Source organism: Nothoprocta perdicaria, unplaced genomic scaffold, assembly GCF_003342845.1.
Source record: "Nothoprocta perdicaria isolate Ctin4 unplaced genomic scaffold, notPer1 scaffold_90, whole genome shotgun sequence".
Lineage (NCBI taxonomy): Eukaryota > Metazoa > Chordata > Aves > Tinamiformes > Tinamidae > Nothoprocta > Nothoprocta perdicaria.
The window spans coordinates 346,528-362,326 of record NW_020456199.1 but is presented as its reverse complement, the minus strand read 5'-3'; the positions used below and the strand labels follow the sequence as shown (position 1 = coordinate 362,326).

The 15,799-nt window shown below is 34.1% G+C and overlaps 1 protein-coding gene across 1 annotated transcript in view; it reads left to right on the top strand.

Moving 5' to 3' along the window:
* The first annotated feature begins 10,688 nt into the window (after positions 1 to 10,688).
* The window catches only part of PTPRD (protein tyrosine phosphatase, receptor type D), a 132,940-nt gene continuing 127,829 nt past the window's right edge, over positions 10,689 to 15,799 (top strand). The window contains exons 1-2 of the mRNA XM_026052735.1: positions 10,689 to 10,869; positions 14,557 to 14,667. Of these exons, the coding sequence (XP_025908520.1) occupies positions 10,716 to 10,869; positions 14,557 to 14,667 (265 nt within the window). The 5' untranslated portion in view covers positions 10,689 to 10,715. The remainder of the gene's footprint in view (positions 10,870 to 14,556; positions 14,668 to 15,799) is intronic.

Below are 15,799 nucleotides of genomic sequence, written 5' to 3'. Positions count from 1 at the left end.
GAAAGTTACTGAGAAATGAAAAGTACACAACTTGCTTTTAATAATTTCCTTTTTACTGTTTGAGTTAATGCTCAGAACAATTTCCATTGTAAATCTATGCCAAAGGGTACTATAATACATTAATAAAATAAAAGTGGAAGCTTTTAGCATGTATTTTAGCATGCTCTTGTTCATTTTAAGTCATCTTGAGGTAATACAAATACAACCAAACTAAAGGTTTTATTGCTTTACATTCTTTTAGCTGCAGAAAAGATTTCTCAGTTAYATTAATATTTACCATACCCCACTCTTTCAAAGGAAATAGATATAATAATCTTCCTTCATACCACTGCAGCTTACAGAAAAGTAGTTTGATCTCTTTTCTATAAAAGAAATGAGTTTTGTATTTAGCTACAAAACTGATGATAACTTTTATTACTAATAAAACCAGTGAGAAATAGTTCCATGGTTGAAATTCGGCCCAGCTCCTGCTGCCTTGTCAACCACCATTTTGTTTCTGTGGAACAGGGCGCCTCACTGTTGTCTTTGTTTTCAAGGTGTTCTTCGTCTGTAGCTATTTCATACAACATCTCACATGGAAAGACAAGTAAACAGAGTGGACAAGCAAGTTGTTTGTTTGTTTGTTTGTTTGTTTGTTTGTTTGTTTGTTTGTTTGTTTGTAGTTCTTTTTGTGCTTACACTGATGTTTTATTTACTTGACATATTCAATACTATGCTAAGCTCAGTGTTCTCTGCATGTCAGTTAGGAGCTAGGAGCTGACTCTCCACAATTGTTTGATTTCATTATCAGTACTTTACAAAACAATTGCAAATGTTTTCTAACATGGAACTTTTTCTTCTAATCTATCCCATATGCACAATTTATTGGATTTACTGTACCATCTGACATGTCTGCTCCTTCTTCTTGTGGCAGTCAGTTGGAATTTTTTGTACTTTGTTCTTCCATTCTTGGTAGATTCATGACTTTCACCTGCTCAGAATAGCCATGTCATTATGTCCATGTTGGTGCTATATACAACAATAATTAATGTTCCTGTATTAGCAGATGATTGTTTTCAATTGCAGGCAATTCTCTAATAGAAAAAATAAATAAACCTTACTTTTTTTCTAGAATGTGTGTTCTACATTGCCATGACCGCTTTCATTAGCTAGATAAAAGTTGGTGGCAAAATAATATTAAAGGAAAATTTGAAGTAGAGAAGCCTACCTAATCCTCTCCAAAAAATCAAATTAATATGCACTAAGCAAATGCTCATAGATATCATGGAAGGTATTTTTTATTCGTAATTAGGAGATACTCATTCTGAATGTAGACTGTAATAAATTTCATTTTATGCTGCCGATCACTGGTTTTGACTTCATTATATTATTGAGAGGTACTACTGAATTTCATGATTATTTAAAATAATTATGATGAGCTTATAGGTATGAGCCTTGATCTCAGAGTGCAGAACAATTAAAAATATTTTCTCACATCATATTTTCAATGCCTGTTAAAAATAATAATTTTAAAATAACGCTTCTAGGTAAAAGAAGGTTATTATTTCAAATAGATCCAGTGACACTGTGCACTGTAAAGTGTATGGATCATGTAGGAATGATTCTCTTGCCATACTGTAAAGTATGAAGCATTTATCTTTGTGTCTTCTCTGCTTCAGGCTCTTTTTTTCTGTTGTTTAGTCTTTGCTGATGAGAAGAAAGCCAGTCAGAAATACTGTTAAATAAATAGAAAAAGGTAAAACTCTCAAACAAAGGAAATATTGGTTATCCTTATTGTTTGTCTTCTGGATCCTAATCCAACTGTTCTCCCTAGGCTTAAGTATTTCAGTGGCAAATCTCAGCCTCCTTGTACTGTATTTCATAAAGGGTTTTTGTTTGTTTGTTTGTTTTTACTAAGAGAATCCCAAYGTTCCACTGCCAATATCACCAGTGATTCATATTCTCGTATCAGTGCGTGTTAATTTTCTGCTTTAAGGCACATGAAAAGTCAAGACCTTGCCTCAGATTTTTGGCAATATAATGTTGTGCTGCAATTAGTAGGGTAAATTGCAAAGAGAATTATAGCAGAGCTGGGTAAATCTCATTTCATTTTGCATCCAGCATGATACAAATTTATCCCCTCATCATTCTGCATTTACAGTTCCATGAATAATATTAGCTGTTGTTGCTAGAAAAATATACGAAAGTCATGCCTGTAGTGCCACTGTCRCCCTCACTCTTGCAGGGTGCCTCTTTCCGTCTGCTCTTGCTTTTAGCAGTTTGTAGTAGCTACACAGTAGCTCTGTGGTTAAAAGTTCCCATTCACATGGATCAAGCAGGGGCATCTGTGGCACCCTGCCTGCTCCGTCATGCTTTGTGCATGGACCTCTCCTGGACTTAGTCTCTACCACTAGAAAGCATGGCTGAATAATGAATAATGAATGTTTTTTTCTGTGCATGAGAACACAGAATACAAACGTTATCTATGATAACTGTGTTTTCTATTAAATGTAAAATATGTTAAATTCTAGTCTGTTCCCATTTACTTTAGTCTAGCAGCAGCAAAATTGCAGGTGAAAATTTCAGGCATATTATGCTGTGCTTGTTTGCGTGGCAGGAAGTGTTAATCTGTACCAAAATGTAATTACTTGTATTTACTTGTGCGGAGTTATGGTTGTGACATCATGACTCTGTCGGTCTTTTCTGAGAAGAAAAACTTTAATATGTTGGCTACTGTAGGCTTTAAGAATGCATGTTATATAAAGCAGATACTATCTGAAAAAAATGTTTTAAGCCATAAATACTCTGTGAGCTGTTACGTGAAGATATGCTTCATCTCTGCATAACTCCATCTCCTATAAAGAATATTTATCAGAGAGTAGTAATTATCAAACTTGGACCCAGAATTGTGAAAAAGCTGGAATTGTGCTATTTCTTTTTACACAATGTTTTTCCTTTTTTACACATTTTCTTACTTCTCTGTCTTCTAGAGAAGAAAATTGGTTAGTTTCTCCTGGAAGAAAATACCTACAACTGCCTCATCCTGAAATATCCTTGATACAGTTATGCCTGCTCATTTTGTTCTCTTAGGCTTTCTTTGMCTTTTACAGATACCTAGGCATCTTCATGATACCTGGGAGACAGAGGCAATGTTTTCATAGATGGAAAGAGAAATAACAGACAACTACGCCTCATATTCAGAGGAGTGGAGAGCTGGGACAAGTGTACACTCATTCCCTCCACAGACAGGCTGCAGGAAGGCCTCACTCTACAGTAAAAAGAGAAATCCATTGTCTACCAGCTACTGCTCCTGTTAAAAATTCCAACAGATTCAAAGATTTTGTGTAATTTATCAATTGACAGTATTTGGATTTTTTCTTTAGCTCAAAAATATTAGAAAAGCTTGATATAAGCTTCATATGGCAGTGCTGTCTTATACTTTCATATTTCATCCATACATCCCCTTAAATGATAGGCACACATTCATAGTGGAAAGAAAAAAAAAAAAAAGGTTGAACAATGAGAAGCTTCTGTATGTATTGATATTTGTGTCAGAGTCACCTATCTAAGGTAAGGGGAGTGTTAAAAAAATATAATATGCTTTTCAGTCCAATGAAAATGAAAGCTGCACTACATTTAGAAAAATCCAATCCAAATCTCTACATCTGAATCRGTAAATTGTTACTCCAGGAACCATAAAGAATAGTTGGAATGCATACTCCTCCACAGTAACTTGCTGCTTATGCCCCATGTATCTTTGATTAAGGCTTAAGGGATACAATTTCATCATCCCTATTCCTAGTATTCTGGGATATCGTTCCCTATCCGTTATCCTTTCCCCTTATCAAGAGGAAAATCTCACCTTCCAAAACATACATGCTTGACTCTGAAGCAGAAATGCAGAAGATAATATTTTTCTAATAGGAAAACAAGATTTAAATGAATTTGATGGTTTCCCCACTAAAGTTCCATTGTTACCTACTTTAGTTTTGTAGCTGTGACATTAATGAAATCAATATAGTTTATAGTTGTCAGTTTGGGTTATTTAGGTTGCACAAAAGTATTCGGTAAAATTACAGAATTAATAATGTGTCATATCTGAAACCTGTGTAAAATCAGTGCAAGATTTTATGGCTGCACTCACCAGCTGTTACCTGAAGAATCTCCTAAGGCAATCCAATCCATTCAACTACAGGCTACATTATTCTTTTAGGTTTGCAGGGGATAGATAGTGCATATAGTTATATATATACATATATATAGTGCATATTACTACATATATATATACATATATAGTCACATATATAATGTCTTTTTGTGATATTTGTTGGCTAGTGCTTAGCAGTCTGATATAATTACTAATAAAGCTGTCATAGGAATTTATTAATATCAATGTTTTAACATAAAGCATTAATGAATGGAGAGAGGAAGAATAAAAAAAATGTCTTTTGAACATATATTCTAGACTGGCCTTTATATTTCAACTATTACCATGAGAAGAGAGCTTTATGCATGTATGAATCTATTTCTGGTCTCTCTACTTATCTGCAGCATAAATCTATGTGGTTGGAAAAATCGAAGCTTAAAGACAAGGCTACCAGCACAAGACTAGTGTAATTTTTTTCTCCTTTATTTGTATGAATGAAATTAAGGAGGAAATAAAAATGCAGATATTAGTATATTAAAAAAAAAAAAAAAAAAAAAAAAAAAAAAAGGTCTGGTAGAGCAATCATGCACTCTCTTAATCCCCAGTCTTGGCAAATCGCAATTTAGCTCTGATTTAGTGTAATCCTAATCCTAACCCTGTCTGGATACTAGGGCTCAAATTAGAAATGGTAATCATGAAAATTCATATCACTCTCCTTTGCTCTGCTCTTGTCTCTTATTCCCCAATGCAAACTACAGGCAGTTGAATTTTTCTGACATTTCCATGTGGCAATATGTTGCATGCTGTGTTCCACATCTGTATGTGGGAGGTCTACTCTTATCTTTCTGTAAATGTATGATTCTGTGCACTTAAAACACTATTTTCCGTTCTGTGCTTTTTTTTTCTTTTTTTTTTTTTTTCATTTTCATAACTCTGGCAATAAGAAAGACGAAGAATTCCCTTCATTTTTTAAGACATTGCCTTTTCTATTCACCTTTCTTTTCCCTGTGAGCAGAACAGAGATAACCAAAGGTTCAGGCATGCCCAAATTTGAGTTTACAATCCTTAAATGATAACGTTTTGCTGCAAACCAATACTTCTGACTGAGCACAAACATGAGATCTTATTTTGAAGCCTACTTTTCATATAAATGCTGTGTTTCCAAATATTTAACCTTGTTGTTCAGTGTTTAATTGTAAAATGTTAATTGTAGGGTTGCAGGTGTGATTGAGAAAGGTCACATAGAAAAGAGCTTGCTGTACATAGTCTTTAATTCAGCACATGTTGAGAACTAGCAAAAGAAAGTACAAATTCCTTTTATATTCTTGTGTTCTTTAAAAGATAACTCATTCCAAAGGCTCGATGTACTCACTTGTTAAAAGAGAGGACTTACTTATTTAAGGCTAAATGCTAATAACAGTGAATGTTAACTGACTTAATGCAATGTGAAATTGCTACTTCAACACTCATACAAATGATAATTCAGTCTAAGTGACTCTGTGTTCTGTTATATAGACATTACTTTGCAATTTTCAGGATAATTGCATACAGAGCTACTAAACAAATTGTTTTCGTTTGTATCAAAAGTGCTTGGCCCACCTCTTCAATATGTGAAGCTTTTTTTTAATGAATGTTTTCCAGTCAGGTGGTACAGACAGCTGTTCTTGTGTTGAATATTTAGCAAATGTTAGCAAGATCATCTTGTCAATGTCCAATTTCCTTTAGTTGTGTGATATAGTTGTTTGAAATTTAAGATAAATCCCAGTAGATACCTATTTTATTCCTTCAGTGCAGTCATTACCTTCTTGCAGTGATTTATAATAAGCACAACTAAGTTAAAGCATCGGTCTGTATATAATASTTTTGAGCAGAAGAGCCTGTAAAAAGCATTTATAGCGTGTTCATAATTACTCTTTTTTGGCAAAATTTTACTTGGTAAATTATTTCAGTAGGAATAATGTTTATTAACTGGCAATTTTCTGATTCTTTAAATCATTTCAATCTAAGTTAATCTTTTATAATCAGAAACTCCTTTGTAGTTTTTAATTTGTTCATATGCATATTTTTTCAATAGTAGTACAGAATACCAACTTTGCTGCAAAATGTTGATTTTACTCTTCTTCTCCCCTGCATCCCCCCTGTCATTTTACTGTTTTCAATCCTATGCTCCGTTCAACTGAAGGAAGAATGATTTTGAATAATATGGTCATGATGTCAAAGCAGTACAAATTATATGCTGCTGCCATCTGGAATAGTGAAAATAAAAGCTTTATTTACACTGTTCTTTGAAATAATAAACTTTATTGCAGCAATTTATCTTCAGTATCTATAGTTCATTCTGAGAAGATTCCATGTGTGCCTTTTTATTCTCTGAGCTGCAGAATGACTAAAATTTGCCAGTAGCAAAGCTATCAGTGAATCTTGAGTAATTGGTTCACATAAGGCAACATTTTTCAAAGGCACAGAGAAATACTGGATACAGTTCAGAACTATCTTAAGTTACACAGATTAAACTGCAGGTCAATACATCTATTTTGAAACATGTACAAATGGGGAGGGTTATGTTTATATCTGTTTTACTCAGTATTCTTATCAACCATCTACCCTTGTGCCTTAAACAATTTGGACTTAAAATACACAACTTCCTAATGTGATCCCAATATATTCTAAGTGAGGAAAATATTTATAGGATTCCGAATTCCTCAGATTGTCAGAGAAGTTCAGTAAGGTAGACATAGAGAAATCAAGGTTCTAAGACTGAATCGGTTTTTCAAAGCTGCCACTCTTCTTGTTTCTGGCAGGGACTGGTCATGATCAGGAAAAATAGTCATTGTGTCATAAGCATGTCATGAGTTTGTGGTGTTGCTCTTGCTGTGCCCAGGGTTATATGGCTGGGTAGATTAGAGATGAAGAGGTGGTTCAAGACTTGCTTTTATTTTTTAATTGCTTTCCCTCTACCTTTACGACCACAGGTTCTACGCCTTATTGTCTCCTGAATCTTTTCATACGAATATTTGCTAATGTGTCTAAAGAAACCATATTCATTGGCAAGGTTAGAAAAAATGAATTTTCCAAAGGAAAAATATGCTCAAGGACATTTTGTATTTTTAAGACATGAAATTTTGAAAATAGCCATCTTCAGTGATGAAACTGGAAGCTGATTTTTTCCCTGATTAACACAATCTGTGAAGAAACTTCCTTAGCATCTTAGTATACTTAGACTTTGCACATTTCCTGTTAGATGATGCATTATGCTCAAACACATCTTATGTGAGAATTACTCCTTTTGAGTACATTTTACTGTTTGGTATATACGTTAGATTCTAACACAGGGGCAGGTAGTCCTTCAGGTGGGAGCTGAATTCAACTCAGTGTTTTCTGATTATTTCTGTTGATATTTCTGATAGTACCTTTTACTGTTCTTGGATTAATAACTGCCTGTTCTGAGGAGCTCTGATAAGGTAACAATCTATAGGCCAAGAGGAAGAGAATCCTCTGTAGCTGRTGCACTTAGGTATTGAGATCATTAAAAACAGTCCCACAGAAAAAATACAGCTATTTTAGTGCAGAATTTCAGACAAGATAGGAACCTGTAGAATGCAATCATCCTGTGATTGCAGTGTTGAAGTACAGGAGATAGGGAAAGAAAAGAAAATAATTGTGTTACAGAAACTGCAATTATTCAGAAAATCATGCTGCATCTGCCACTGGAAAAGAAGCTTCAGCCAGACTTTCTTTTATGAAAWTTCTAACTTGTACAGCATCAGCAAAACATAATGTGTTTATGGAGTAGATGCTTATTGAACAAATCATTGCTGCATATACAACAAAGTTTTCAAGTAAAACAAGAAAAAATACAGAAACTCGGTTAGACTAAGTCTTCTTTCTTTGTGTCTACTTTTTGATCCATCCCAATTCAAGTTGAAATGAAGGTATTCCAGAATGCCATATCATCCAAATTACTGCTTACACATACAAGWTGAGTTTGAGCCTCTAGTGTAAAAAACGTTGTATTTTGATGAAGGCAAGCCCAGCACCCAGGTGCAGCGTCATGTTAAATTTATATTTTGAARAGTGCTTTGTCCATAATTGTGGCCAAGAAGGGAAGCACTTTGACATAACCTGCAACAGAAGTGAAAATCTCAGACAGATTTTTTTTTTCTTAACATATGAACAAACAGATTGAGCCATGAATAGGAAGTTCAGAAATACTTTCCAAGAACAATCTTAGTAGGAGTATAAAGCAGTATAATTATAATTCATATAATTCTCTTGTAAGGGTAAGCAGTCTTTGCCTTCATCTATAGTTTAGATCACGCAGCAAGTTTATAGAGCTCTCCCAGCAACTGGAAATGATACTAGAGTATCTTTAATCTATAAAGGAATGTAGTTTTTAATGATGACTCATGCTAAGACATCTAATGTCTAACAGATTCAAAGCATGCCATATTTTTTAATCTTTTGTACTGCCATTCTAAACAAAATATGCTTTACATATATGACTCACTAAGCACAAGTATAGAGTAATCTGCCCTTTAATGGCCTCTCAAAATGACAGTATCAAATGGTATTGAGAAGGTCAAATCTGATTTAAATTCTTGATGAATTAGAAATTAATTCACTAGAACTGAATATTAATAYGGAATAGCAGTATATACTGCAATTTAGAACCTAATAAGCTTATTAATGAGCAGTAGAAAATATTTTTCTTTTCATCTTATGTAAAACTGTAAAACTACCAGTAGATCACAAATTTGTGATATTTGTTTTTTCTATTACTGTGGCTGAGAGGCACTTGCTCATTGATTTGATGCTCAGGTCTGTTGCACAGTGTGTTTGATGATCTGTCAAACTTGGTATCATCAAACGGTAGAGACAGTTTTATACAAATCACTAATAAATTTAGAGAGAGAAAAAAAAGCAATTAACATCTTAAAAACAAAATCCACTGAGATGAGCATTCCARTTAGAAACTCTATTATTTCCCCAGTCCATTTTATGTTGAATATTGGGTTTTATTGCCAAATACCTGAAAGCCAGATTGGAAATAAGCCACAACTGTCAAAGTATAACAGTTCTGGGTATTTGAATGTCTTACATTGTGATGTTTCTCATGAAAATTTAATGAAGAGCATTCATTCAAAGAGGTTCTATGCATAAGAGGGATGGATGGAATTTAATTACCCATATTAAAAATAAGAAAGGAAAGCTCGTTACTACTCCATTACATTAGTATGCAAGATAGATTATCTTTGTTGTGCACTTTTGTATCTGCAAAAGGGACTCTGGAGTGTTCTTTTTGAGCTAAGAAAGGAAAGGTCATGAAAATGCATTTAAACACTTAATCTGTGTCACAAGTCAAATCTTGTCAGTTTTGCCCAAAGTAAAGACTTCATGTTTATAAATGGCTATGAGACATACATTTCTTTGGGAAGAGCCTATAGCTAGTGAAGCATTTGACAGTACCAATTGGTAGAGATACTGTCTCTGATGAGCAGTGCAGACTTACAGGCAGTTAGGCTGACTATAGAAGAACAATATTTATTTATTTAAGGTCTATTTAAGTCCCTAGGAACTGCAAGGCAAGTTGGATACAATTGCTTGCTACACTTTCTTCAGAAAAAAAGTCCAAAGACTTCCCCGAGATTATTTATAAAGATCATGCAGTTTCCATGCAARGGAAACAGTGTAGTTGACATGAAATAGCTCTTCCTGTGCTTCTTGAGTTACCTGCTAGGATGCATGGTTCTAAGAGGATTCATTGCAATTGTTTAGTATTTCTTGAAGTTGTTTTTCACTATTAACAACACTAGAACAAGTGTTTTTGACCGTAACAGAGTGATTTGGTTAACATAGCTATATTCATTCAAAATTGCTTTAGGTATGATACTTGCATAGCCACGAAGTCTGTGTTATCTCAGTGTTTTGCAAATGTGAAATGCCTTCATACTTATAGTGCTTTTCTGAGGTTGTAAAGCACTGTTACCTGACTAACATCCAAAACACACTTGCATTAAATGTCACAGWCCAAAAACAGATAGGCAGTTTGTGGAAAAAAAAAAAACAAAACTTGGCCTAACTTGACTGCTGGGCCAGAACTTGGATGCATCATCATACATGTTGTACTTGTCTCACAGAAAGAAGGAATTTTTTTCACACTATTTCACATACTACCAAGAGACATCTTGTTTAAAAAAATGACTCTGCAGAGGAAATCAAATGAATATGCACAATATGCTGAGTCTAAGCTGAGTCAATACCTTTTGTAATTAATTGTAAAGTTGTATTAATTGTATAAAGTTGTTAGTTAATAAGTTAGTTAATAAGTTAATTGTAACATCTGCTTTTTTTAATGGAGCTTTCATTTTGTATCCACAAACTGACCATTGTAAGTGACCAAAAATATTCCCCGAGGGTCTGCTTTTTCATCAGTTCTTTGCATATTGACCATTCTTAGGGGAAGTTTTCATGATAATCAGCCAGTCAGTTGAGCTTTTCAGGAGTTACTAGAAAGCTATAATGAAATGCCATGTAACTGTGCATTTGTTTTGCAGAGGATCAGATACCCCGAGGTTTCCCCACCATTGATATGGGTCCACAGCTGAAGGTGGTTGAACGAACTCGTACAGCTACTATGCTATGTGCAGCCAGTGGCAATCCTGATCCCGAAATAACTTGGTTCAAAGATTTCCTACCTGTTGATACAAGCAACAACAACGGCCGCATCAAGCAGTTAAGATCAGGTAGGGTCTTGTAACTGTTTCCACTAATGCCTAAAGTTGTTCTCTCACACCTTTTCTTTCTTTTCTTTCTTTCCTTTTTATTCTTTTTATTTATAGGTAATAATTTCTCTTCCTCCTCTCTTCTCTGTGTTACTGAGTGTGTTGTCCATGTCTGTGATGTTGTCATAGCCTTTTCTAGAGTCTGTCTGTGCGTTTTGCAGCTTCTGTTTACTCCACATTGCTCACTGCTGTGACTGTACTTTTTGGTAATTTTTTTCTTTACTGCTTTTTGCAGTACTTGATAGATCCATTTTCTCCTCTTTCTTTCTTCTTTCCTTTTATTTTTTTTTTAACAAATTTCTTTCAACATTGGACTTCATTCAGAAATTGCAAGGAGTGCCAATGGTTATACTCATCAAAACCAAAACCTGCATATTACACACTTTAATTAAAACTTTAAATGTGTTTTGTGCTGTCTTTTCCGCATTTGACTCCACCAAAGATTAGACAGTTTGGACACATCTTCTTTCCTCTCACAAGTACATAAAACACAATACTTTTTCCCGTGCACAATTATTAAAAAAAAAAAAAAAAAAAAAAAAAAAAAAAAGCTTGGGTGTGAAGCCTATGGAATTGAAGTTTTTGTGTGTTTTTTGTTTGTTTTTGTTTTTTCTGGCTGAGTGCTTTTCCAACACATTTAGCCACAGTAGTGTGCGCCCACGCAAAGCTTTACGAATCCTACATTGTCTGGATCTACAGAAGCCTGCTTTTGATGCAGAATCCAGCCTTTGCTGCTCTCTTTCTCTTTACCCGTTGCACCTCCCTAGTAGTCCTTTCACTCTCCTTCCGCCCTAGTTTATTCTTTTACTCTCTTTAGATTAAGAAAAAAGTGAAAAAGAAAAGCCTCTAAATTTATAAAGCTTAAATCTTATCCCTAAATAATATACTGGGGATATAAAGAACTTTTTTTCTTTGGCAATTGTAGTAGATATCATTGTAGAATCTAAGTTGTTTAATCACATGTCTTCCCAGAATTCTCAGCTTTTGACCTGTCCTGTGATGTTAAATCGTCTTGTTAACTGACTCTTTGCTTGTTGTCAGCAGAACTGTGTAAATTAACCTTCTGTTAATGTAAATTAAGAATTAATTTTTCACATGTGACATAGATGATTTAGTATATAAAGCTTTAACTGAAAACTTTGTACCAAATTATAAGGAATATAATAATATTTTTATGCTGTCTTTCTTCTCTCCGTATTTAAATCTCCAGAATCTATTGGTAAGTGCTTAGTTCTGAAGCGCACTTCACCCCCACTAATTTCCATATTCAGAATATTATTATTATTATATTATGATTACTATTATTATTCTTAAAATGCATGGCATGCATTTTACTAACAGTCAGTGTAGTCACCAGATCCTTATAGTGGCGCACACGCACACCTCCACAGAAATGTCGTATCAGTCCTAGCAACACCTAGATGAGACAGTACACATTTACCACATAGATATAGGACAGTAAATGCCATAATCCAGCCTAAACTGCAGTGTTTGTTTCCAGATAGCCTTCAGTGTWTCCTCTCTTTTTTTATATATATATAGATTATATATATATATAATATTTAAATAGAATATAGAATATCCAGTATTTTCCTAAACTATGTAATAAGTGCAGTATTGTGAAGTTTCCTTTAAGTACTTGAGGCATATTCAATATATATCTCACCCTGTATTACCAAACACATAAAAACTCAGATGCTACTCTGAGAATGGCAGTGCAGCCAATTGTAGCCTTTGCCCTTGTGGTACAATGCAACTTGCTTTTATAACCTGATAATACTATCTAATATATTCCTGTTTTAACAGTATAGTAAAAGTTTCTCTTAAGACCTTATTTAATTCTGTAAATCTAATTTGATTCTTCTTCCAAAGCCCTAGCCTCCTTCTTCTCGTACTAATGCTTCTTCTTTCTAATCTTATTTGCATTCATATTATCCACCCAGGTGGTACACCAATAAGAGGTAAGAGTGCTGAACTAACGTTCACAGAATGATCTTACTCATTCTTTCTGTCTTTTCACTCATCTCATCTTTGTCCTGTTTTTTTTTTTTAAAAAAAAAAAAACACAGAAATGTTCATTATCTTTTTTTTTTTTCCTTTGTCCTGTTTGGTTATGATCAGTGACTCTCATATTGTGACCTTTCTTTCTGCACACTCCCCTTTCCTTTCCCTTTTTTGTTTATTCATTAAAAAAATAAATAAAGAAATGATAATTTGATTTGTGATATGCTTCAAAGAAAGCATATCCCGATCTTCTGGCCATAGCCCAGTCACAGCGTACCATTTGTCCCTCTTTTTTCTTTTTCTTCTTCTTCTTCTTCTTCTTTTTCTTCTTTTTCTTCTTTTTCTTCTTTTTCTTCTTTTTTTTTTTCTTTTTTTCTTTTTTTTTTCCTTCCTCTTTTTCTTTTTTTTGTCCAACTGGAGCAAAAAAAGATCATTTTTTTTCTTCCTTAGCTGTTCTTGTCCTGGACCAAAGCCAAGATGGTCTGGAGAACAGTAGCAGACATGCAGAAGACAACATGGATTACCTTCTTTTTATCTTATCTTTCAAATAAGGTTTTTGTTTTTGTTCTTTCTTCTTCAATGCTTTTTTCTTTTAACTTCATAAAGTTGAAAATAGTTTCCCCCCCTACGAGGCTGCAGAAATGCTTTTTTCCTCCTTTATTGTTTTTTTTTGGTTTTCTTTTTCTTGGAGTTATCTCGTCTCTGGATTTTTGGAGCTTCTAATCTACAGGCTTTGGAACTGAAAGGTTGATGACTAATTCTTGGTGGTATGTGGTATTGTTGGTTTTTGATACTTTGGCAAAAATGTTGACTTCTTTCGTAATTCTTGTTTTGTATTTTTCTTGGGTTTTGTGACACCACACTGCTAATCCCACTTGTGGATTTTGATGGGTGTCAGAGGGGGGGCCCTTCTATAGTCCACAGCAGTGGTTGATTGGTTCTTCCTTGTTGGCATAGACCATGCTTTTTAACTTTTTTTGTCTTCTAATTCAACTGCTCTTTGTTTTTCAGCAAACGTACTTTAAGATTGTAAGTTGCGGAAAAATGTCTTTCTTTTCTTACCAATCTGCATGTCTTAAGGGAGTCTTATTTCTTTAACAGAATATTTTGATAATTATAAATAACTAATGTGATTTCTTTTTTTTCACTTCAAGCAGCCTTTTTGTTCTTGCTGCACATTTTTGGCTTTCTTCAGCAGAAGATTTCTTGAAGCCTGCCCTGCTTTTTTGCGAGTACCACCTTTTGTGCTACTTTTGTTACAAAATCAAAGCAATAAAATAAAAATCAAAAATCTATAATGACCCAAATGTTTAATCTATTTTGTTTAATTTAAAAGCCATTCTTCCTTGAAGCAGTCTCACCCATCTTCATTTTAATGGTTTAGGAAAAAATGTATTGTTTAGAGAGGGGTTGTTTTGCCAAATGAAAATTGTTTTCCTGTGCTAGCACTGATGATGTGAAAAAAATAATCTCTTTGTTTTTTTCATTGCATCATTTTCTGTCTGTGCACCTTAGCAAGAAAGCGAACCGGCGTTGAGTGGACCTTCGCATACAAGCTTTTCATATTGTTAAGGGGTATATTGTTATGGTTACAAAAAGCCTTCTCTGACTGTCTCTTTGGCAATATATTTTATATTTGTACAGGTGCCCTCCAAATTGAACTCAGTGAAGAATCTGACCAAGGCAAATATGAATGTGTTGCAACCAACAGTGCGGGTACACGCTATTCTGCCCCTGCCAATCTATATGTCAGAGGTAGGAATGACATAACCCTGACACCTACATTTCATTCAGGTTCAGGGCTGATAAGATACTCTCAGGATCTGTGCAGTTACACTGTAAAAATCAAAATGCCGTGGTAAACATGTCAGTAGCAAAATACATTTTAAAATGTAGAAGAAAGGGTTGGGATTTGTTTTGTTTTTTAAAAGCACTCTTGAGTCCAATCTATCCTGTGGGTTAAGGTTTGTAAGTATATTTATATTTTTACATCTTGACTTCTATTTTTCCTGCATTGAGTTAGAATGTGCTTTGCATTTATTTTATGTTACTGTTTTTTTTGTTGTTGTTTTCTTTTCTTTCCAACTCCTGAGGTGACTGCTCGGTGTGCTACTAATCAGCTCTGAGTGTAACCCAAGGCATTGAGGTGTATGCCTACCTGACCTCTGCTGCTTAATTGCAAAGGACAAGCTTCTTACTATAAAATAATGTTTATGCAGAGCACGACTGTATTTTCTTCTTTTCTATTTCTTCTTTATATATATGTATGTATATATATATTTATTAACTTCAGTGTAAGACTTGAGTGTAGTATGTACCAGAACAGTGATCAATTGGCAATGTCTTTTGAAAAAATGACCTGTCTGTATGACAGGCATGATTGAAAAGGAWACAGTTGTATTCCTCTGTATAATAATACAAGTGGTTAATTTTTTTAACTTATGAATATATGTCTTTGGTTCGAATAAAAAGAAGAATTTTCTTTTTGGCAGTATTTCCACCAGCCGTTGGTTTTTTCATATGATAAAGGCTATAACTTGTTAGCTGTATGCATACATACATACATACATACATACATACATATGTATATATATATGTGTGTGTGTGTCTACACTATAAAGGGATGGGTGGGGGAAATAGGGCTGAAAACATAAACAGCTGTAAATTGCAACGTAGGGTAGATGAGCCAAAAATACCTAGCTTGATTTTGAAATTTTTGGAAGAGCTGATTTTTCAAACAACTTGTTCTATTTGGTATGTTTTAAGTCTTTTCACTAATTTACAAGAAAAAAAAGAAAGAAAAAAAAAAAAAAAAGAAAATGTTTCTTAGTTACACAATCCCTAGAAAGCTATTTGATCCTTTTTTGTTTTGTTTTTCTTCTCCAAT